The sequence below is a fragment of the Leptopilina heterotoma genome, unplaced genomic scaffold (genome assembly GCF_015476425.1).
Source record: "Leptopilina heterotoma isolate Lh14 unplaced genomic scaffold, ASM1547642v1 Lhet_51, whole genome shotgun sequence".
In the NCBI taxonomy this organism is placed as follows: Eukaryota; Metazoa; Arthropoda; class Insecta; order Hymenoptera; family Figitidae; genus Leptopilina; species Leptopilina heterotoma.
The window spans coordinates 1,354,007-1,378,249 of NW_025111110.1; the positions used below are offsets into that span (position 1 = coordinate 1,354,007).

General features: G+C 20.2%; 2 protein-coding genes and 1 non-coding gene across 7 annotated transcripts in view; 2 read left to right on the plus strand and 1 right to left on the minus strand.

The window, feature by feature from the left end:
- The window catches only part of LOC122507743, a 77,643-nt gene extending 67,514 nt beyond the window's left edge, over positions 1-10,129 (plus strand). For 4 of the 5 annotated variants that reach the window (XM_043620610.1, XM_043620606.1, XM_043620608.1 and 1 more), the window contains exons 9-15: positions 533-713; positions 2,925-3,055; positions 3,448-3,596; positions 4,038-4,217; positions 4,615-4,719; positions 7,519-7,719; positions 9,923-10,129. In XM_043620610.1, coding sequence (XP_043476545.1) covers positions 533-713; positions 2,925-3,055; positions 3,448-3,596; positions 4,038-4,217; positions 4,615-4,719; positions 7,519-7,719; positions 9,923-10,084 — 1,109 coding nt within the window. In that variant the 3' untranslated portion in view covers positions 10,085-10,129. The remainder of the gene's footprint in view (positions 1-532; positions 714-2,924; positions 3,056-3,447; positions 3,597-4,037; positions 4,218-4,614; positions 4,720-7,518; positions 7,720-9,922) is intronic. The other variant, XM_043620609.1, reaches the window with a different exon arrangement.
- Positions 10,130-14,053: 3,924 nt separating this feature from the next.
- Positions 14,054-18,149, plus strand: LOC122507748 (MD-2-related lipid-recognition protein-like). Its single transcript, XM_043620614.1, has 4 exons — positions 14,054-14,243; positions 16,989-17,111; positions 17,555-17,724; positions 17,972-18,149. The coding sequence occupies exons 1-4, from the start codon at positions 14,069-14,071 to the stop codon at positions 18,059-18,061; spliced, it is 558 nt and encodes a 185-aa protein (XP_043476549.1). The 5' UTR covers positions 14,054-14,068; the 3' UTR covers positions 18,062-18,149.
- A 495-nt stretch (positions 18,150-18,644) lies between these two features.
- Positions 18,645-18,726, minus strand: Trnas-cga. The gene has a single exon. It is a non-coding gene; the product is annotated as a tRNA-Ser (tRNA).
- Positions 18,727-24,243: the final 5,517 nt, after the last annotated feature.

Below are 24,243 nucleotides of genomic sequence, written 5' to 3' on the forward strand. Positions count from 1 at the left end.
GTAATAATTGTTTGGGTGACTAGCCATGGTAACTACTCCCTGGCTACGTTAACCTAAACCGTAGCAACCATAGGTATGGTAACGATTTCTATGCTGTCCTTAGCAACTATTGCTATGGTAACAGTTACTACAGCAACGGTTGCTAAAGTAACGGTTCTTATAGTGATCGTTGCTATACTGACCGATTCCTTAACAACCACTACTATAGTAACAATTCCCACACAATAACCATCACTAGACTAAAAATCCTAATTCAAAACAAACGCCATGCCACAACACTAAAAATTGCTACAACACTTGCCAGCGTTATTTCGCTGGCAAAAGAAAATCGAAAATTGCGATATAAAAAACTTTATCCAACCTAAAAGCTATATCTCCTAAAAAGTAAAAAATCTTATTTTTATAACAACCTAAATACTTTTATTCCAGTGAATATTTCTTTTTTCTGGTTTTTGATGTTCCAATCGATAAAATTTCATAACGTGAGCGACTTTTTGAAAACTTAATTTTCATTTTATTTCCACGTTTCTAGGTCAGGACTCTGAGTGGGTGGATATAGTGGAATCAGAATTGAGAAGCATTTTGGAGCCAAGAGATGTTCCGGCAATGGCGCACTCCACTTTATCTGAAAGTGTGTCGTCAGTGACACCTCCCTTGCCTCCTTTATCGCCCCATGGAAGTCCTAGAACTCCACGAAATAGATATTCAGCGAGGTAAATGATATTTTTATATTTCACATAATACATTTGCCTTGCAATAAGTGTTTGCGAACCAAGTTCTTAATGAATATTCATCATCCTATTTTCAGGATATTATTTTTTTTTCTTAGTCATAAATTCTACATAAACAATGTTCATCGAAGTAAAAAAAAATTACTCTATGATTTTATTTCTAAAAGGAGTGAAAAATATACTTGTTTTATTACTTTTTTTCTTGTAGTTGATTATAATATCTGGGTTTATTTAATTATTTTATGGACAAATTGTCCATAAAATAATTAAATAAACCCTGATATTATAAGGGCTCGAACTAGGTCCGTAAATTTGATTCAAGCCCGTAAAAGTCTGTTTTTTAAAAAAAAAGGTCCATAAAGTCTGTAATTTGATTAAGAAAGGACAAAAAGTTCGTAAATTGTTCTATATAATTTAAAGAATTTTAGAGAAATTACAAATGATTGTAGGAATTCAATTATTTTCAAAAGTAACAATTCTTCGCAGAAATTAAAAAATTTTTTAAAATTCTTATCAAAATTTCGATTATTTTTATAAATAATAAAATTCTTCTTCAAAATTCAATTATTTTCAAAAAATTTAATAAAATTCTTGGCAAAAATTTCAATTATTTTCAAAAACTTGCTTCAATTCAATGATTTTTAATATCTACTATTTTAATAATATTTTCCAAAAGAATCCCATTATTAAAAAAAATTTAATAAATTTCTACGCAAACATTCAATTATTTTTAATATTATTTTAAATTAATTAATCGAAAAATTCAATTATTTTCCCAAATAAAGTTTTTTACAAGACTTCAATTACTTAAAATAAAATTTTCATAATATTTATTATATTTCGAAAAAATTAATTATTTAAAACAATGTTTATAAAATTCTTATGAAAAATTCAATTATTTTCCAAAATAACAAAAAATTTTTCACAGAAATTAAATTCTTTTTAAACATTTTAATAAAATTTTTCGCAATAATTCAATTATTTTCGTAAATGATAAAATTTGTATTCAATTATTTTCGTAAATAATAAAATTCTTTTTAGGAATTTAATTATTTTCATAAATAATAAAACTCATTTTAGAATTTCAATTATTTTTAACAAAATTTTAATTGAATTCCTCGAAAAAATTCGTCACAAGAGTTCAATTGTTTAAAACTTTGTTCATAAAATTTTTATGAGAATTTAATTTTAAGAAACATTAAATAAATAAATTATTCATTTTTGTATTTAAATAATTGAATTCTCATAGAATTTACTAATAAAAATTGTTTTAAAAATGAATTTCATTTAAAATTTTAGATTATAACTAAATATTAATTTATTTTTTTCGGAAATTATTTAAAGTTTTTATTTTCTAATATATATTTAATTAAAGAATTTCCGAATAATTGAAATTTTGTAAAATTTAATTGTAGACAAATGAATTTGAAAATTCTCAAAGATCTTTTTCAAAAATTATTAAAAATAATGGATTTATAGAAGAATTTTAGTTAAAAAATAAAAACACTAGAAAAAAATTGAATTTTGGAGAAGTTACAAATTATTGCAGAAATTTAATTATTTTCAAGAGAAATAAAATTCTTCTTATGGATTCAATTATTTTTACTAATAATAAAACTCATCGTAGAATTTCAATTATTTTTAATACAAATTTTATCGAATTTCTTAAAAGAATTCAATTATTTTTAAAAATTATATTAAAATTCGTCGAAAGAATTCAATTATTTAAAAATTTGTTGATAAAATTCTTTATGAGAGTTAAATTTTAAGAAATATTCAATTAATTATTTACTTTTGTATTTAAATAATGGAATTCTCGTAGAATTTTCTAATAAAAATTGATTTAAAAATGAATTTCAGTTAAAATTTTAGATAATAACTAAATAATAAAAGCAGTACAGCAAGAATTTTTTTGGGATAATTGAGTTTTGAATTTAATTTTTTTGAAAAAATTTAATTGGATTTTTTTAAATATTATTTGAAATTTTTATTTTCTAATATGCACTCAATTAAAGAATTTAGTAATAATTGAAATTTCGTAAAATTGAATATTGTAAACAGATTTGAAAATTGCCAAAGAATTTTTTCGAAAATTATTAAAAATAATTGTGTTTTTTTTTGTTATTTACTTTATTTATTCGTCGTATTTCGCTAATTTTTTTTGTTTATTCAAAAGAAACATATATTTTCCAGCTTACCTTACGGATCAAAGCCAAACTACAGTGAATATAGTAAAGGATGTGACAAAAGAAACTACCCAAGCTCCTCTAAGCATCGCGGTGCTTCAACATCAAAGAAAGATTCAACGAAAAAGTTCTCTCATTGTAAGATCAAATACTGAATTGTTAATGCGAATATATCTAGCCAATATTAAAGTCGAATTTTCACTTTTCAAAGGTTTCTTCTTTGAAAGAACCCAAAAAAAAAGATTTCCTTTAAATTCTGAACCATTTTAGCTCGCATATTTATATGTATATTTATACTGGCACAAAAATGTTTCTTCAATTTAAAGAAAATTTTTCTTCAATTTAGAGCTTAAACATATTTTCTTTCTCCTCTTTTTTTTCTTTACTTTTGTTTTATTAAAAATATGAGTCCTGTAAGAAAGATTTTTATTTGATACAAGAGGAGAAAAAAAAATGTTTTCCCATAAAGAAAACTTTCTAGAAAGCTTTATTATATGATCGGAAAAACTAAAAAAATAATCTTCACTTAGTATTCGGAGTGGAAGCGGCGGATTTAACATCGACGACAACAGGACTCGATTTAGATTCGATGCTAGACAGAAGTGATTCTGATCTGAGTACAAATGATGCAAGGACAATAAGAAAACAGTTGGAGGGTCTCGAAAATATGTATAGCGAAGTGAGTTTCTCATTATTTTTGTGTAAACAAATCTCGAATTTAAAGCAGAAAATATTTTTTTAATTGAAAAATAATTTTTTCCTTAGATTAAAAATTATTTAAATTATTTTTCTCAATTATTTACTTATAAAAAAGCATCTAAAACATTAAGTTCTAATTAATTGTTAATGAATAATTTGTTTCTTAAAAATTTGATTATAATTAAAAATGTTGTTTAAATTAAAAATTATAATTAAAAATTTGTTTTCAATTAAAAATTTTTTGTAAAATTGAATTATGTATTTTCAATTGAAAATTTTTTCCTTCAATTTTTAAAGATTCCTATGCGATTTTTTTCTTCTAATTATAAAAATTATTTGAAAGATTTTCTTTTATCACTTGTCTATAAAAACGCTTATCAAGTTCATTATGAATGTAATTGAATTTTCCTTTTCGGCAAAGGTTTTAAAATTACTTGGCGGAAGTGTGAAGAAAAAGAGAAAATCAAGAGGACTCACCAGTTACGGTTCAGTTTCTTCTCTTCCAACTTCATCAGTTTCTTCCAGGCCAGTGACAAGGCATCACGATAAGCGAAGATCACACGCTATGGATGACAGAATGAAAAAAGTTAAAGATATCAAAGTACGTCTAATTTTTTTTTAAATTCTTAAATTTAAAATAAAGTATGTAAACAAAATTAAGGAAAAATTAAAAAAAAAAATATTTACAGATGTAAATAATTTTTTTTTTATTTAACTTTCAATAAATAAAATAAATTTATAAAATTTGCACCAGCTTTATTTTAGTGTCTTAATTTTAAAGAGTTAAATAGAGTTCTAATTTAATTTTGTGAGAGTAAAATTTAAATTTCATTACTTTTTGTAATTGTGATGATAGAAAGTTAAAATAATAATATTAGTATTCTCTTCATATTTATTGTATTTCATTTTATTTTTATTTAATTTAATTTGAATTTATTTTAAATATTATTAATAAATAATAATATTTTATATTTTATTAACGTTTCTTCATTTTTCAGAGTATCAATAAACGCTTTCAACGGCTGGAATCTCACGTGGTAACTCTGGCAAGATCTGTAGCACATCTCAGTTCTGAGATGAGAACACAGCATTTAATGATGCAGGTGAAAAATTAATACATTTTATACTTGAGGGAGAATTTAAATTTTAAGAATTTTCAATTTAAAAAATTTTAATTTAAGAAGTACAAATTTTACAGAATTCTTATTTGTAATTTTACATTGAAAAAAAATTTATTTGATTCAAATAATAGATTATTTTATTATTTATTATTAATAATCTATTACAAAATAAATATTTACTTGTATCAAATAATTCTAACTTTAAATACCTTTTTATTTAAAAAATACTCAATTTGAAAAATTTAAACTTAAGGATACAAAATTTACAAAGTTTTCATTTTTTTGTTAAAGATATTTTTGTTCGTCCAAAATAAAATAAATAAATTTTTAATTTCATATTTAATGAATTTAAATTTAATATAATTTATTTAATTTTAATTCATTAACAGGGTTGCCAAAAAAATCTAATTTCGTTTTTCCCTGAGTTCCGGACGAAATTTTAACTTTTTCCCTGACCAGAAAAGAATATTCTAATTCACTCTAAAAATGATTAGATGCTGAGAAAAATGTTCTAATATATTTAATTACGAATTTCTTTAATTGTAAAATTATTCGAAAACATCAACAACTTCTTTTTTAAATAAATATTTAATCATTGTTATTTTTACATAACAGTTAAGATTTTCAAAAATTTCAAATTCAAATCTTTTGAAATAATTTTTATAATAATTAAAGATAAACCAGTGAATTATTAATAAAATTAATTCTACGCAGAATTGTTAGTTAAATGTACGAAAAATTCTGATTTTCAAAGATTTGAATTCGAAATCTTTACAAAATTCAATTATTTCTAAATATTCCCCCCTAATGCTTTTAATATTTAATTATCTAAAATTTTAACTGAAATTATTCATGTTTAAATACTTGAATGTTTCTTAGAATTTAATTTTCACAAAGAATTTTATTAACAACTTTTGAAAATAATTAATTGTTTTTAAGGAATTTAATTAAAATTTTACTGAAATTTATCATATTTCTTAGAAGAATTTAAATAATAATTTTCGAAAATAATTGAATTCGTGTGAAGAATTTTTATTAAATTTCGTTTAAATAATTGAAATTTTGACAATAATATTATTAAAATTTCTGACAATAATTTAATTCTTGAGAAGATTTTCGCTATCTGTTTATAAAAAAGGTATTTTAGTTCTTAACGGAAATTTTTAAAGAATTTTGAAAATAATTTAATTTTCGGAAAGTATTTCATTAGTTTTCAAAAGAATTAAATTCTTCCAATGAATTTTAATATTTATCGAAATAATTGAATTTTTGAAAAGAATTTTATTAAAATTCCTTAAAATGATTGATTTTGTGTGGAAAACTTTGTTGTTTATCAAGATAATTGAATTCTTTAGCAGAATTACTTAAAAATTTTTGAAAATAATTAATTTCCTGTGACGAATGAAAAGTTATTTATGAAAATAATTGAATTATTGCAACGAATTTTATTATCTTATTGAATAATGGAATGTTTCCTAAATTTGAATTTATTTAAATCTTAAATTTAGTTAAAATTGTATTAAAAATATTGGAAATTTTTCGATGAAAATAATTGAATTCTTAAAATGAAATTTTTTCATTTATAAAAATAATTGATAAATTATTGTATCAAAAAAATTTTTTAATTCTAATTAAATTATTTGATACATTTTATGAAAATATAGGAAATATTAAAAATCATTGAATTGCGAAAACTTTTGAAAATAATTTAAATTTCGCAAAGAATTTTATTTAAATTGTTGAAAATAATTGAATTCTTGGCGAAAAAAGTTGCTATTTATAAAGATAATTGAATTCTTGACGAGATATTCGGTCAAATTTTTTAAAATAATTGAATTTCTTGGAAGAATTTTATTACTTTTGAAAATAATTGAATTCTTGTGATAAATATTGTTATTTATGAAAATAATCGAATTTTGTAAAGAATTTTTTTAAAATTCCTAAAAATAATAAGAAAAAAATTTTGAAGGTTTTGTATTAGAATTCGTGGTAGTTTCATAGCTTATGAGATAAACAAAAAAAAGACACAAAAAAATTCAGAGTTTTCTTATGAATTCTACAAATTTAATTTTTTACTGTACTTTTAATAAAAATCCCTGACTTTTCCCTGATTTCGCTGACCTGCGGTAACCCTGATTAAATTAAACTTTTCATTAACTTAATTATTTTAATTGGATTAATTACAATTTCTAATTACTTTTTATTTAAATTTAAATATAAAGAATTTAAAAAAATTATCTAATCAGAACTTAATTGGGCGAAGTAGTTTTAAAAGGAATTAAAGTAATTATTTGAATTGAATTTAAAAATTAGTTAAAACAGTTATTTAAATAAATTATTTAAATTTATTGAAAAATAATTAAATTAATTAATTTAATTAATTAAAAATTTAACTAATGCTTGTACATTGCACTCAGAGAAATATTTTAATTGAATCAAATAAAATCAGAGTTGAATAAAATTATATTTCTCTTGTAACCAATTTATTTGTATCAAATTCTCTCTCTTTTTTTTGCCCAAAACCAATTAATTCTTGGTGCAGATAAAATTATCATTTAAATGAAATAAAACTTAATTTATGAAAAAAAAAAAATGAAATAGGTCAAGAAAAATACAATTTATTTTCTCTTGATCAGGAAGATATAAGAATCCCTTCTCATTTTTGTTGAGAATGTAAAAAAAAGTAATAAATAAATTGGATCACTAGCAATAATTAATTTTTATTATCGGTTTCTCTGCATCAATGACAATAAATTTCATTTGTCTTTTTTTTCATCGCAGGAAATGGAGAACATTAGGGGTGAAATTGCGGCGTTAAGAACTCAAACGAGCATGGCAATGGTGAGATCGCAGTCTCAGCCTCTGATCAAGGATTCTGAATTGCCGGCTCTCTCGAATCCTTCAAGGGTGAAAAAGCTCACCAAGTTTTTTGGAACAGAACCGCCACTCATCAGGCTTTTTCTCCGGGAACTAGGGTATGAGGTAGGGTATTTCGCACTGAGAAAAAAACTGCTGCCATGAAGATTTCTTCGGAAAAAGATTTTCATTCATTTTCATTCTCTTTTTTTTCATAAAAATAGTGTCCTCAGAATATTAATTATTATCTTTAATATAGTTATACATATGAAAAAATTGTTATTCAAAAACACAAACGAAAAACAAAGAGAAAATTAATATTTTAAAACTAATATTTTTGACGAAAGTTGTTGTTTGCTTTTTTTGTTTCTTAACTATTTAATAATTTTTCTTTTTAAATATTTTCAATTTTAAAATTAATGTTTAGAAAATCTTTTAATTGTTGCAAAGGCATTTTATCAAAAAATTCGATAATAATAGAATTACTTCCAAGAATTTAATTATTTAGGAAAATAGTTGAATTCTCTGAAGAATTTTGTTAAAATTTTTAAAAATTCTAATGAAATTATTTTTGAAGAATTTCTTTGAATTTTTTTTTTTTTAATAATAGACTTTCTTTAATAATTTTAATTAAAAATTTTGAAAATAATTGAATTTTATGAACAATTTCTTTCAAGTTTTTAAAATAATCGTCTTTCTTAAAAATTATTGAACGAATTAACAAAAAAGATTGAATTCATTCGTGAAATTTTTTTTTGAAAATAATTCAATTTTTTTGAAAAATTTTATAACGATTTAAGAAAAAAATTTAATTCTTTTGTGAAATTTTTTTGAAAATAATAATTGGTTTTGGAAAAAATATAGTAATTTGAAACTTAAAAATCTTTTTATATTATTTCTATAAAAAAAATGCAGATTTTTTTTTTAAATAATAGAGTTTGAATAGTTTAAATTCAAATTGTTTGGAATTTTGGACAAATTGTATTATTCACAGAATAAATTCTACTAAATTTACAGTACATTTTACTAATTATTATCAATAAAATTTACTATACGAATATTAGGGAATTTACACTGGAAATAATGATTCTTACAAGAAAAATTATTCAAATTTTCCTCGAACATTACAATTAGCAGATTAAAAATTCTTATTTTCAGAGTAAATTTTTCTAATTTTCATAAAAAAAATTGTCAATTGAAAATAATAAAAGTAGTTTATTCTGAAAATAGCAATTTTTAATATTAAAGTTTACTATTTTGGAAGGAAATTTTTCCAAGTACTAAATTAATTTTTCTAATTTTTTCTCTGAAATTTACTTCAAATGTACTAAAATTAATGGAATTTTAAAATAAAACTAGCGTTGTAATGAAAATTTTGATTAAGAATTTAAAGAAAGTTACAGGACTACAGAAAAAGGGAACAAAATATCAATAAATAATTAATAGAAAAAAGTTAATTTTGTATTTGTTTAATTAAAAAAAAAAAAAAAAAATAGTTTATGGACGATAAAAAAATGAAAGATAATTAAATATAGATTATAATGAAGCTAATGATATGCAGTGATAAAAGGAAGTAAAAGTAATAAAAAGATAAGTAAAAAAAAGAATGAAAAATAATGTGAAAATTTAATGAAATAATAATGAAAAAGAATGTATAAAATTGCAAAGTATGGTAAAGAAAAGAGAAATAAATGAGGAAACAAAAGGAGTAAATAGAAGTAAATAAAATGCAATTATTGTAAAATAAAAAATGCAAAAAAATAAATAAATATTAATAATAATAATAATAACCTGAATTTACAGATTTTTCACTTCCGACTGAAAAAAAAAATAATAATAATAATAATAGTAGTAGTAATAACAGTAATATTAATAATAATAGTAATAATAAGTAATGATAATATAATAAAAAATAATAATAACAATAAATAATACAAAATTATTATTATTAAAATATAATTAATAATTATATTCTTCATGGCAGTAGTTTTTACACATGTTGCACCTTTGATATTATTCACACGAATTAATCGACAATTTGGTAATTAAATTAGAGAAAAAATGTTTGCTGAAAAAGTAGAAAAAATATTTTTTAAAATTTAAATTCAATTTGAAAATTTAAATTGATTATTTTTTTATTTTTCCTCCATTTGAAAAACGCATATGTCACAAAAAACTAAGGAAAAATATTGTTAAACGTAAATCCTCGCAAATTTTTTCAAAAAAAAGTAATCTCTCTCATTCTCTCTCTAACATATAATCTAAATTTTTTTTCTTTTTATTTAAATTGAATTTTTCTTAAATCTAATAAAAAATGTGATTTTCACAGAAATACGCCGGCGCCTTCGAGAAAGAAAGAGTAGGAATGGTTGAATTACCTTACTTGAGCGAAGAAAGGCTGCAAAAGATGGGTGTCCCATTGGGACCAAGACTGAGAATTTTGCAAGAAGCGAGAATATCCGTACTGAAAGATCCAGTGTACGTGGTGTAACCGTGTACCAAAAAAAGAAAGAGGACAAAAAGAGGAGAATAAAAAGAGAAGAAAGGAGAATAAAAACAAAAAAAAGAAGAAAAAGGAAAAAAAGGAGAAAAAGAGACAAGGAGACAAGGAGAAAAAAAATGGCAAAAAAGGAACTTTTATATACAGAAATGTCCAGAGAGTGAACAGTGAAAATAAAACTTCTTTTTTATATTCAAAAACTGTCTTTCACGTTCCAACTCTTCTCTGGAGTACGAAAGAAAAGTGAATTTGCCGGTAAAACTTAATCAAAAGAAGAGGATGAAGAAAAAAAAGACTTTATCGACTTTATACTAAACTAAGTGCTATTTAAAAATGTTAAATATCACAAATAGTTAGTTATTTTTATTCGCTCAGTTTATCAAAACTCTTGTTCATTTTCTTTCGAAAATAATATTTTTCCAATTAATTAATTATAAATTCCCCTTCTCTCGAATATTAATAGCAAAATTTAATTTATCTGCAAGCAGAGAAAAATGTTATTTAAACCAATTTTTTTTATTTAAGTAAAAGTATATATTTTTCTCAGAGCCTACTTAATAATTTATTTGATTTCATTCAATAAAAATTTTATTCGACACAGAATTTTTCTTTGAGCCAAATAAAATTGATTAGAAACAAATATTTTTTCATTTGAAACAAATTAAAGTATTTTTGAACCGAATAAAATTTATTTGTTGAATAAAATAAAGTTTATTTGAACCAAATAAAATATATTTGAACCAAATAAAACTTATTTGAACCAAATAAAATTTATTTGAACCAAATAGAAATAAAAAAATTTAATTAAACTTCCAAATTAAATAATTAAATTAAAATCTTAATTTCGATAATTAAACAAAAATCCTAATTTAAATTTTTCCTTTTTCATTTCGAGAAACAAAAAATAGATTTTCGTTTTGTCATACTTATAAATTTTTTTATTTTTGAAATTATAATCGAATTTATAATTAATTAATTGCAGATATCTTCTATTAGAAATGGAATAATAAAACTTTCATAATTATAAAAATAGAAGCCAAGGATTAATTTTTACGTAAAGAATAAATGAAATTCAAGAGCGCCTTTGCCAAAGAGCGATGTATTTTGTTGTTAATATTAATATTCGAATTGTGGAAAAATATAATTTTTCTTTTCAATTCTCAAAAAAAAAAAATTGTACTTAATTTTTGAGAAATAATTGAAAATTATTATTTAAAATAAAAATTTTGAATAATAATGATAATTCTAATAATTTTGAACGAAAAAAAAATTGACTCGAACCAAATAATTTCTTGACAAGTTATTTCTTTTTTTTTTTGACGAAAAAAAAGTATTTTCTATGTATTTCTTGTACAGTGAAGAAAAAAATCATGAATCGCGATATGAAATAATTTTTTTCTAATAATTTTATATTGTTACGTTATTTACATTTATATTTAAAGAGTTATTAAGAAAAAGTACCTTTAAAATACTCATGATAAAATGTAAGTTATCAAAATCCTACTTTGTTAATATACGTAAAAATTTCGTGGGATTTTTTTCTCTCTCTTTAATTCTAAAAAAAAACAAAATAATAATATTAAAATACATAGTTGATAAAATACGAAAAATGATAAAAATAAAATTTAAGGCAAAAAATACCAATTATAATTAGTATTTTTTTCTAGTAAGTTTATAGTGTACTTAAGAGTGTTATATTTGTTAGCAAAAATGCTAATTATAATCAGTATTTGCAGTTTATATGTATAGGTACTTAATGCGATGTTTCTTCTCATGTATATCTTTTTTTGGAGTTTGTTTGTAATATTTATTTAAAAAAAAAGAAAATAAAATGGTCTATAAGAAAAATTTACTCTTCTAGTTATTTTATTAAAAATTTGTCTCAATAAATAAATTAATTAATAAATTATAAATTTGCTTTTTTGTTTTTTTTTTTATTTACTTACTGATTTATTTATGGACTTGTTTCGATTACTATTGAAAAATTAATTTATTTATTTATTATATTATTATAATTAATTAATAAATTATAAATTTGTTTTTTTGTTTATTTTTTTATTTACTTACTGATTTATTCGATTTATTTATTTTATTTACTTACTGACTTGTTTCGATTACTATTAAAAAATTAATTAATTAATTTGGTATAAAAAAGTTAATTTAAAAAAATAAACACACAAATACATAAAAATAAAGCGAATTTTGAATTTATTTATTTAATTATTTATAAATAGTGTAAATTGAACAAATCTTGTTGCTATATTTCCTTAAGAAAATCTCAATCAATAATTCATAATTGAACTTTCATTGCCTGTTGTTTGTTAATTAAAAGAACTCTTGTTTTTACAACCTTTAATCTTATTTCATAAATTATGTCAAATTCTTTCAAACACTGACACACTATCTGCATATTATACTTTTGTAAATAAAATGAAAAAAAATGATCTGCGAAAGTAACTTCAATTATCTTAACACCGTGTGATGTAATCACAATTGCTTTGACACAATTGAATATAAAGGGGAGTCAGTGAACTGGGACATCGACTTAATTTCAACAGTGAAAATGTTTTTATTTATATTAACGACATTTTTTTAATTCATTTAGTTATGTATATCTCTATAGTTAAACGAAAAGAAAAATAATTAAAAATAATTTTCTTCTGAAATATATAAATTTTTCTTCTAATTTCCAAAGATCTTTTTTTTTATTTCATCTTTTTTGGAATTTTATTTATTTTATTTTATTTTTCGTTACAAAATTATGACATTTTTCAATATTAAAAATTTTCTAACTAGACTTTTAGATGTCGAATGAAGGAAATTCACAATTTTGCAATTAGAGTGAATTATATTTTTCCAGTCGACACTAAGCATCAGTTATTGTTAAAGTCACGCTATTATTTTAATTAATTTTATACTCATCTCTTTTCATACCGTAAATGTGGTTAAACGTATTTTTTTAAATCTAAATTTTGCAAATTTTTAATCAAAAATTCTTTTAAAAATTCTTCTAAGAACATTTCCTGAAATCGAAGAAACGTTTTTTTATCGTTTAACGATTTTGAAGTATTCTTTGATTTAGAGAAATTTTCTTTGATATACAAAAAAAAATGTTCCTCTAAATTTTTACTAAAAATAATTGTTAAATTTAAATTTAAAAAAATTATTAACTTTTATTTTGAAAAAATTTTAATAAATTTTTAAAATTTTAAGTTTAATATTTAAAAATTCGTTAACTTTAGAATTTAAGTTATATTCATATTATTATGTTATAACTTTAATTTTCAAAAAATTAAGTTTAATAGTTAAAATATTTTTGATTAAAAAAACATTTTTTTTAAACTTATTCGTAAAGAATTTCTGAGAATTAAATTTTAAATAATTCTTAAATAAAAAACAAAAAAGATTAAATAAATATCTTTTTCCTGACGTTATTCTCTTTTGTATTTAGTCATACACGATTTTCCAGAATTAAATTTTACAAAATTCATAAATAATACGAAAAAGTAAATAAACAAATAAATAAAAGAATAAATAAATACAAAAAATATTTTTAAACAGTTGCTGAAAAATAAATAATTATATTTTATAATTATTTTCTAAATAAATAATTGTATTATACAACTATTTTTTTATTTCAATACTTTTGTAAAATTGAAGTATTTCCTTGTTCGTTTGTGAATAAAAAAAAAATAAATAAATAAAAGAATAAAGTTTTATTCAAGTGTTTAAAAATTGTATTTTTTATTATTATTTTTCTCTTTTTCTTTATTTAGAGTATTTCTAATATTTTAAAAACAGAAATAGAAAAAATTCCAAAAAAGGTAAACAATAAGATAAGATTTTAGAATCAGGAATAATCTCTCATCTAAAAGGAATTCTCAACGTAATCTTATTTTTTTTTGGGAAAAGAAAACAGTAACAAAATTTAGGTTGAGATTATTTAAAACTAACTCTAGTTATCTGAATTGAACTATGGCCCCTCTTCTCTTCATTATCATTTCAACCCAACTGACGGTCATAGCGTTTTTCTTTCACTCAGTTGCTGACCCTTTGTCAAGAATGATTAACCAAAGTGCTATTGCCTTCGTTCTTCTACTAATTTGCACAGCTTTTGCCGAAGAAGTTCAATGGCATTACTGTACTCCTGGTATGTACCTATTTATTTTATAAAAAAAAAATATATATTTAGGAATAAAAAAACACGAAGAAAAAAAATTTCTCAAAAAGAAAATTTACATGCATGAAAGAGAATTTTTAAGAAAAAAAATCCATTATTTTATTTTGCTTCTTGCATTATTCAATTTTTCAAATCTTGTTTTTTTCGTTTGTCTAAAATTTTATTTTTTTATTCATTTAATATTGAATTTTTCCATTGCATTCAAAAATGTATATTTTTCTTTTTATTTAAAATCGTATTCTTTTCATTGAATTCAAAATTTGTATTTCTTTTCACTGAATTCAAAATTGTACATTTTTTTTTTTTGGTTAATTTATTCAAAATTCTGTTACTTTTCAATACTTTTTTCACTGAATTCAAAATTATATTTCTTCATTGAATTCAAAATTGCATATTTTTCTTTTATTCAAAATTGTGGTTTTTTATTATTATTTATGTTATCCAAAATTAGATTTCTTTTCACTGAATTTAAAATTGTACTTTTTTATTGTTTATTTTATCAAAAAATTATATTTTTTTCATTGAATTCAAAATTGTACTTTTTTTTATTATTTATTTTGTTCAAAACTGTATTTCTTTCCACTGAATTCAAAAATATAATTTTTTCACCGAACTCAAAATTGTATTTTTCTTATTTAAAATTTTATTCAAAATTATTTTATCTTTGAATTCAAAACTGTACTTTTTTTATTTCATTCTAGAAAATTTTTTTTTTATTTTACTCAAAATTGTATACTTTCCTGTTTATTAAAAATTACATTTTTTCATTGCATACTTTTTTATATTTCATTAAAAAAAATTTTCTGGTATTTTACTCAAAATTTTTCTTTTGTATAAAATTGTATTTTTTCATTGAATTCAACAATTTTGTTTTTTTTTTGTATTTCACTCAAAATTGTAAACAGAATTTGCTCCAAGTACAGAAATTTTTTGTTCGAATGGTTTTTTTAAGTAAAAATTATTCACTAAAAGTAAATATTTATTTAATAGTCAAAGTAAAGGATTATTTTATTTAAATAATTTTCTATTCAGTGCAAGCGAACTTTTAAAAAGAATTTTTACAATTAAAGGTCAGAAAGTGGATGAAAGAAAAATAATTTGATTTTCTAGTAAACAGAAATAAAAAAGCAAATATTTAAATAAATGGTACAATAATAATAACAATAAATATTAAGTAAATATATTGATGTATTTGTTTAAAAAATTCTTTTTTATTGTTTGTGCAATTATTCAAATAAATGTTTAAATCAATAATATATTGAAGGCATTTATTGAATAAATGCTCTTTTTTTATTTTATTTTATTTATGCATTTATTTAGAAGAATGCTTTTTATTATTTTATACAATTTATTGACAGAAATTCTTTTCGTTATTTATTACATTAATTAAAATAAATCCTTTTTATTATTAAAACCTGTTTTTAAATAAATTCTTTTTATAATTTATTCAATTATTTACATGAATGCACACTCTTTCGTTATTTAAATAATTTGCCAAACCACTTTAGAGGTACACTCAATTCTAAACATTACAAACTTTCCATTCAATTTTTCAAATTATGGTTCGTAATTACATTAACTTTTGTGTATTCTAGGGAAATTTCGTTCATTCAATAGAATCAGTAAATCACCTCATTAAAATTACATCTGAATAAATGCAGTATTAGTAAAGTTTTAAGCAAACAAGAAGGGCATAATATAACAAAGAGAGAATTTACATTCCTTACGTAAATTGAAAAATCCTCAAACAAATTAAATTTATTATAAATTCTCTTTAATTGAAAATTAAAAATTAAAAATTAAAATTATTAAAAATCAAAAAATAGTATTAATAATAATAAAATAGTTATTAATAAAAATGACCTATATTTTACACTAAACAGTCGAAATATTTTCTGTTCAGTTCTACTTTCAATACTCAAAAAAAAATATATATATATTCCATAACTTAATTATTTATTTATTTTATTAAAGTGAAAAAAAATTTATTCATCGTATTTTTTTTGTATTGCTTCTTAAAAAGAAGATTTCATCAAATTTCTCCAGTTTTGCAAAAAAATTTCAAACACGTGTATTAAAAATTTCTACATAAGGAAAAAATATTTTTTTCTTTTTGCTTACATAGACGCAAAAAAATATGGTAAAGTTTAAAAATTACTCTTGAGTCATTTCACTAATACTAAATGACATTTGAACTGCGCGGAAGTTAAACGTCACTGTATATGTGAGTTGTAAAGGAGAGCATCTATATTATTAAGTATTTAAGAAAATAATTTTCTCCAAAACCACTTAAAAATTATTTTACTGGACAATTTATTATTTAAATAAATTTTTAAGCCTAAATTGTAGTTATAGTATTTAAGTTTTTAAAATAATCATTATCTTCAATTTTTTAGTTATTATTTATTATTTTCAATTTTTTAGAAACAATTTTTGAAACAAGTATGCAATTTGTGAGAAACTATTTCTAAAATGCAATTTATGACAAATAATTTTAATAATAAATTAATGAATTAATCGATTAATAAATAAATCAATATATTAATAAATCAATCAATATATTAATAAATAAATCAATAAATTAATTAATTGATTAATAAATAGATCAATACAAAAAATAAATTATTTATTTAATTAATAGGTAATTAACTAATTTACCAACATTTTATTATTTGCTATTTATAACGAATGGTTATTATTTTCTTTTTGTTACAGAAAGCCAAGATTTATGTACAATTCAAAATGTTCAAGTAGACCCATGCAAAGAAGCAGTTAATAATTTACCATGTAGACTAAAGAAAGGATTAGATGCACAAATTTCATTTAATTACACTGCAAGTAAGTATATTAATTATTTACTATTTAAATACTGAAAAAAATTATTTTTTATTAAAAATTTAAAATAAAGGTTTTTTTGTCTTTTATCAAATAAATGTTTGAATCAAACGATTTTTATCGAAATCAAATAAATTTTATTTGAATGAATAATTTCAATATTTGAAGCAAATATTATTTAATTGACTGAAATTAAAAATTATTTTCTAAATATTTATCTGATAATTGACAATTAATCAATCAAAAAAAAAAAAATTACAATAAGTAACAAACTGACTAATAATCGTTTACTTGAATCAGATAAATTTTTTTTAATGTTAATTAAAATGTTTAGTTTTAATTTTTGCAGATTAAATAAAATATTATCCAAATTTGTCTATAATTAGTTTAAAAAAAACTATTTTTAATTTTCGACAAAAAATAATTAATTTCCTCTAATTTAATAGACTTTAACGCTGAAAATGCAAGTTCTCAAGCATACTGGGACTCGGGGATTTTGGATTTACCATTGGCTGGAATGAACACTGACGCTTGTAAAAATACTAAATGTCCGATTGTTAAAAATGAAAATTCAAATTATGACATAAAAATACACATCAATAAATTATTCCCCTCCGTAAGTATTTTTTTTTCCACAAATTAATTGAATTGTAACTAATTAAAATTGAAAACAATTCGCTATATATTGTTTCAAGAAAATTGCTACATAATTATGATTATTTTTTTCTAGATTTTATAATTAATTAAATTAAATTAATAAATAATTGAAAATAATTCATTATTGCTTCAAGAAAATTACTTCAATATTTTGATTTTTAATAAATTCAGAAAAATATTAACAAAATTTTTCAAAATTTTTGCAGAAAGAATTTAAGGTGAAGTGGAAACTATGGGACAACGCTCAACAAAATGAATTGTGCTGCTTCACTATTAATATTAAAATACATCTATAATTAGAAATATGAAAAACAAGAGAAAAACTAATTTTACATACAACTGACTTTTTGTTAAATAAAAAATTGTTTTTGATTTTAAAACATATTTAATTTTCGTTTATTTCCATGATCGTTTACTTTTGTAAAAAAAATATATTCTCAGCAAAAAAAAAAAAAAATACTTTTATTTACAGATAGAAAATGTTAATAGTAGGTAGTAATTAATTTTTATTTGTAAAAAATTAAAAAATTGTAAAATAGATTTTATATTTTTGAAATTATATTTTATTAACTAAAATTATAATTCTATAAAAAATTAATAAATGTTCAAAAGGAAAAGAAGAAAATAATTAAAAAATAATTTTAAAAAATTTTTATTGTTGATAATTATGAATTATTAATAGAATACAGTAGAAATTAGTAGAAAAAAAAAATGAATAATAAATTAATAACTCAACGTTATAATAATAGAAGTGAAAATAATTTTTTTTTTTGCAAAAATTAATTATAAGAAAATAAGCAATGACGATTATTTAATTACGAGTAGTTATTTTCTAATAAGAGTGAATAGGAAAAATTGAAAATAATTTGAAAAAAAAATCGCTGCGGACAGGATTCGAACCTGTGCGGGCAAAGCCCATTGGATTTCGAGTCCAACTCCTTAACCACTCGGACACCGCAGCTCGTGTCAGATGTTTCGAAACTTCACTACAAGAGGTGAGGGGCGGTGTTCACAAACGCATCCAATAATGAACAGATGAACGGCGGGAGTTTCAAGTTTCCCCTTCTCTTATTTAGTATTTGCTTCTCAGAAAAACGAGTCTATCACTTCCATTGATAATTATATTTATTAATTATTATTTTACTAATTATTATTATTTTATTAATTTTAATTATTTAAATTAATTATTAATTAATATTATTTATTAATTATATTTATAAACTGATGTATGTCAACTATTCTCATTGCAATTATTTTCCAGATTATTTATATAATTATAAAAATAATGTAAACAATTATTAAAAATATTCTAAAAAAAACATTTTTAACTTCTAATTTTTTTATTATAATTATTATTAAGTATTTGCATAATTAATAATAAATATAATTTTAAATATAATTTTTTTTTTCTATAATTTGTTTATACTAAATAATAAAATATGGAAATTAATTAATATAAATCTTATTATTTTATTAATATTAATAAATTTTTTGTTTAATTAATCACAAATTAATAAACTTTATTTATTTATACATGAAATAAATAAAAATTTATTAATATTGATTATTAACTACTAATAATTAATAATAATTATTATTATTATAAACTTAAATAACAATAATAATAATTCATTAATTATTATTATTAATTTAAAATTATTATTAATTATATATAATAATAATATAATTATTATATAATTATTATATAATTATAAATAATAATTAATTAAAAATTAATTAATTATTAATAATTATTATTAATTTTTAATTTTTTAGTTCCACATATTTTGTTAAATAAATAAATAATATAAATTAGCTAATAAAAAATATTCAAACAATTATAATTTTTCTACAGTCTTCAGATTAACTATTTAGTTTTTGATATGAAATTAATATTATTTATTTATTAACAAATTTAAAGAATATTATTATAAAACATGAAGATATCGATCACTGCGAGTCGAAGACTCGGAGTAATTGATATCTTTATGTTTTCTAATAATTTCAATTTTAATAAAATTTTCCCAAAAAAAAATAAAACTATTTACAAAAATTTTAATAAAATCCTTCCCAAGAATTCAATTATTTTTACATGAATTCAATTATTTTCAACAATAAATAAAAAAATTCTTCAAAGGATTTCAATTATTTTTAATACAATTTTAAATAAATTTCTCAAAAAATTTAATTATTTTCAAAAATTTTTTGCAATGATTTAATTACATTTCACAAATATAATTAAATTCTTAAAAAAAAATTTAATAAAAATTCTTTACAAGAATTTAATTATTTTCCTAAATAATAAAATTCTTCACAGGATTTAAATTATTTTTTATACAATTTTATAAGTAAATTTTTCAAAAAATGTAATTATTTTTGAAAATTCATGCTATAATAATTGATTTTAATATTCAATTATTATATAAAAGTTTATAACTGAAATTCATTTTTAAATCAATTTTTATTAGAAAATTCTACGAGAATTCAATTATTTAAACACAAAAATAAATAATTTATTAAATAAATGAATTTTTTTCAAAATTCAATCCTCATAAAAAATTTGATCATAACAAATTTTTAAATAATTCGATTTTTTCTACGAATTTTAATAAAATCTTCAATAATTACATTTTTCGAGAAATTCCATTAAAATTGTATTAAAAATAATTGAAATAATAATAATAATAATAATAATTGAAAAATCTTTTGCAAAATTTTATTATAAAATAGTAGATATTGAAAATGATTGAATTGAGGAAAATTTTTGAAAATAATTAAAATTATGGAGAAGAATTTTTTTATTTTTAAAGATAATTGAATTTTGACGTTGGCATTTTAAAAAATTTTTGAACATAATTGAATTTCTTTGAAGAATTTTATTACTTTTGAAAATAATTGAATTTCTGCAATTATTCATAACTTCTTATAAATTCAATTTTTTCCCAGTACTTTAATAAAAATCCCTGGCTTTTCCATGGAATTTCCAAGGGGTATACTTCCATGAAATTTTTCGACGTAAGTTTTTTTCAGTGTAACAAAATTAGTTTTCATTAAAATTATTATACTTCTATAAAATTTAGAAAAATTTAATAATGTTTAGTAAAGTTTATAGTAAAATCAACAAATTTTATAATATAAATATTATTATTAAAGGCTTTTGAACCATTATGACGTCACAATTTGTGCACAGCGTGTGTTTCAAAACTGTGACGACATAATGGTTCAAATGCCCTTAAAATTAATACAAAAACTTTTATTAATTCAAATTTAGAAAACATATAGCAAAAAAAAATTTTTTTGGTGCAAATTATATCTATTTTACGAATTATTTTTATTTTGTAAAAATTCTTTGTATATTTATGTACATAAATATGTAATTTTACCTTTATTATGCATCATAGTGTGTTTATTCGCTATTACATATTGTACACTCTTATAAAGAGAATCATAAATATTAAATCGGACTGAATGAGAGGTTTTACCTGGGCGTTTTGAACCCACCTTGTTGAAAAACAGTAGAATCAATAGAATGTGTTACACATTATGGTTTTCTACTTCTTACCGACTGTATACTATAACTAACTACAAAGAATGTAATATACCTTCAGAAGGTAACCGGGGACAATGTGCAGCAAACAAACAATGAGTCTTTACATTCGTGTATGTATGTAAACGTACTGTATTCTTCTCCTTCTACAATACTTTCTACCCTTTCTATTTTATATATACATATATATACTGAATGTGTAAGTGCATTTTAGAAACTGCAAGTGAACATTGTCACACACCAATGTCACTATCAATATTATAATGTATTTTCGTGGGCGTTCATTGAATGCCTCACAAATTCCAGATGTAGAACATTTTTATCGTTTTAATTTATCATTTTTGGGAAAATGTGCAAGATAATGAAAATAATGAAAATAATGAAAATAATGCAAAATTAAATAATTATGCAAATAATAATAAAAGTTAAAAAAAAGTATAGTAATAAATAAGAATACATTTATTTACTGAAATACATTTATTTACGAATTTCTTTAATTGTAAAATTATTCAAAAACATCAACAACTTCTTTTTTCAATAAATATTTAATCATTGTTATTTTTCCATAGGAGTTAAGATTTTCAAAATTTTCAAATTCAAATCTTTTGAAATACAATAAATTATAAGAATATTATTATAAAACATAAAGATAAGTCGATCACTCCTCGGAGTAATCGATTTCTTCATGTTTTCATAATAATTAATATAAAGATAACCCAGTGAATTAATAATAAAATAAAATTAATTCTACGCAGAATTGTTAGTTAAAAGTACGAAAAATTTTGATTTACAAAGATTTGAATTCGAAACATTTTCAAAATTCAATTATTTCTAAATATTCCCCCCTTATGCTTTTAATATTTAATTATAATCTCAAATATTGACTGAAATTATTCATTTTAAAATCAATTTTTATCAGAAAATTCTACAAGAATTCAATTATTTAAATACGAAAATAAATATTTTATTTAATAATTGAATGTTTCTTAGAATTTAATTTTTACAAAGAATTTTATTAACAACTTTTTAAAATAATTAATTTCTTTTAAGGAATTTAATTAAAATTTCACTAAAATTTATCAAATTAAAGAATTTTTTAACAATTTTTGAAAATAAATGAAGACTTTTTAAAGAATTTTATTGAAAATTTTTTAAATAATTAAATTCCTGAGAAGAATTTAAATAATATTTTATGAAAATAATTGAATTCATGCGAAGAATAAAAGTTATTTATGAAAATAATTGAATCATTGTAACGAATTTTATTATTTTATTGAATAATTGAATTTTTCTTAAATTTAAATTCTTTCGTCAAGTTTTAATAAAATTTTTAAGAATAATTGCATTTTTTAAGTAATTTATTAAAAATTGATCAAAAAATCAATTCTTGTTATGAATAATAAAATTCTTTATAAAGGAATTTAATATTATTTTCAATAGGTATGATTTTAATAAAATTTTCGAAAGAATTCAATTATTTTCAAAAATAATACAATTTATTCTTCACAGGACTTCAATTATTAAAAAAAAAATTTAATAAAAATTCTTTACAAGAATTCAATTGTTTTTCTAAGTAATAAAATTCTTCACAGGATTTCATAATTATTTTTAATACAATAATTTTAAGTAAATTCTTCGAAAAATGTAATTACTTTCAAAAATTTTGAAAATTCAATTATTCTTGAAAATTCATGCTATAATTGCTTTTAATATTCAATTATTATGTAAAATTTTAACTGAAATTCAATTTTAAATCAATTTCTATTAGAAAATTCTACGAGAATTTAATTATTTAAATAGAAAAGTAAATAATTTATTTAATAATTCAATGTTTCTTAGAATTCAATCCTCATAAAGAATTTTATCAATAAATTTTTAAATATTTAAATTTTTATGACGAATTTTAATCAAATTTCCAAGAATAATTACATTCTTCGAGGAATTTCATTAAAATTGTATTAAAAATAATTGAAATTCTATGATGAGTTTTATTATTCATGAAAATAAGTTTTAATAAAATTTTTAAGAATACTTGCATTTTTCGAGAAATTTATTAAAAATTGTATTAAAAATATTTGAAATTTTGCGATGAAAATAATTGAATTCCGAAATGAAATTTTATTATTTATGAAAATGATTGAATATTTTTGTAGAATTTTATCAAAAATTTTTGTCAATAATTATATTCTTTAATAAATTTTATGAAAATAGTAAATATTCAAAATCATTGAATTACAAAAAACGTTTTTGAAAATAATTGAAATTTTGCAAAGAGTTTTATTTAAATTTTTGAAAATAATTGAATTTTTGGCGAAAAATTTTGCTATTTATAAAGATAATTGAATTCTTGACGAGATATTCGGTCAAATTTTTTAAAATAATTGAATTTCTTGGAAGAATTTTATTACTTTTGAAAATAATTGAATTCTTGTGATAAATATTGTTATTTATGAAAATAATCGAATTTTGTAAAGAATTTTTTTAAAATTCCTAAAAATAATTGAATTTTTGTAAAGAATTTTGTTACTTATCAAGATAATTGCATTGAAACTTTTGAAATAATTAAATAATATTAAAAAAATTCATTTTAGACAGAATTAGTAAAAAGTTTTGAAAGTTTTGTATTAGAATTGGTGATAGTTTCATAGTTTATGAGGCAAACAAAAAAGAAAAAAGACACAAAAAATTCAGAGTTTTCTTATATGAATTCTACAAATTCAATTTTTCCCAGTACTTTTAATAAAAATCCCTGACTTTTGCCTGAATTCCCTGACCTGTGGCAACCCTGTTCTACTAATTATTTTTTATTATTATAGCTTTCTCAGTTTTCTTAACAGCATTGTTGCCCCAAGGGTAGAAAAACATTAATTATCTCTCTAGGGCTGAAAATTATTCATTTTCAATCCTCAGAATGGAGATTGAAAAAAAATT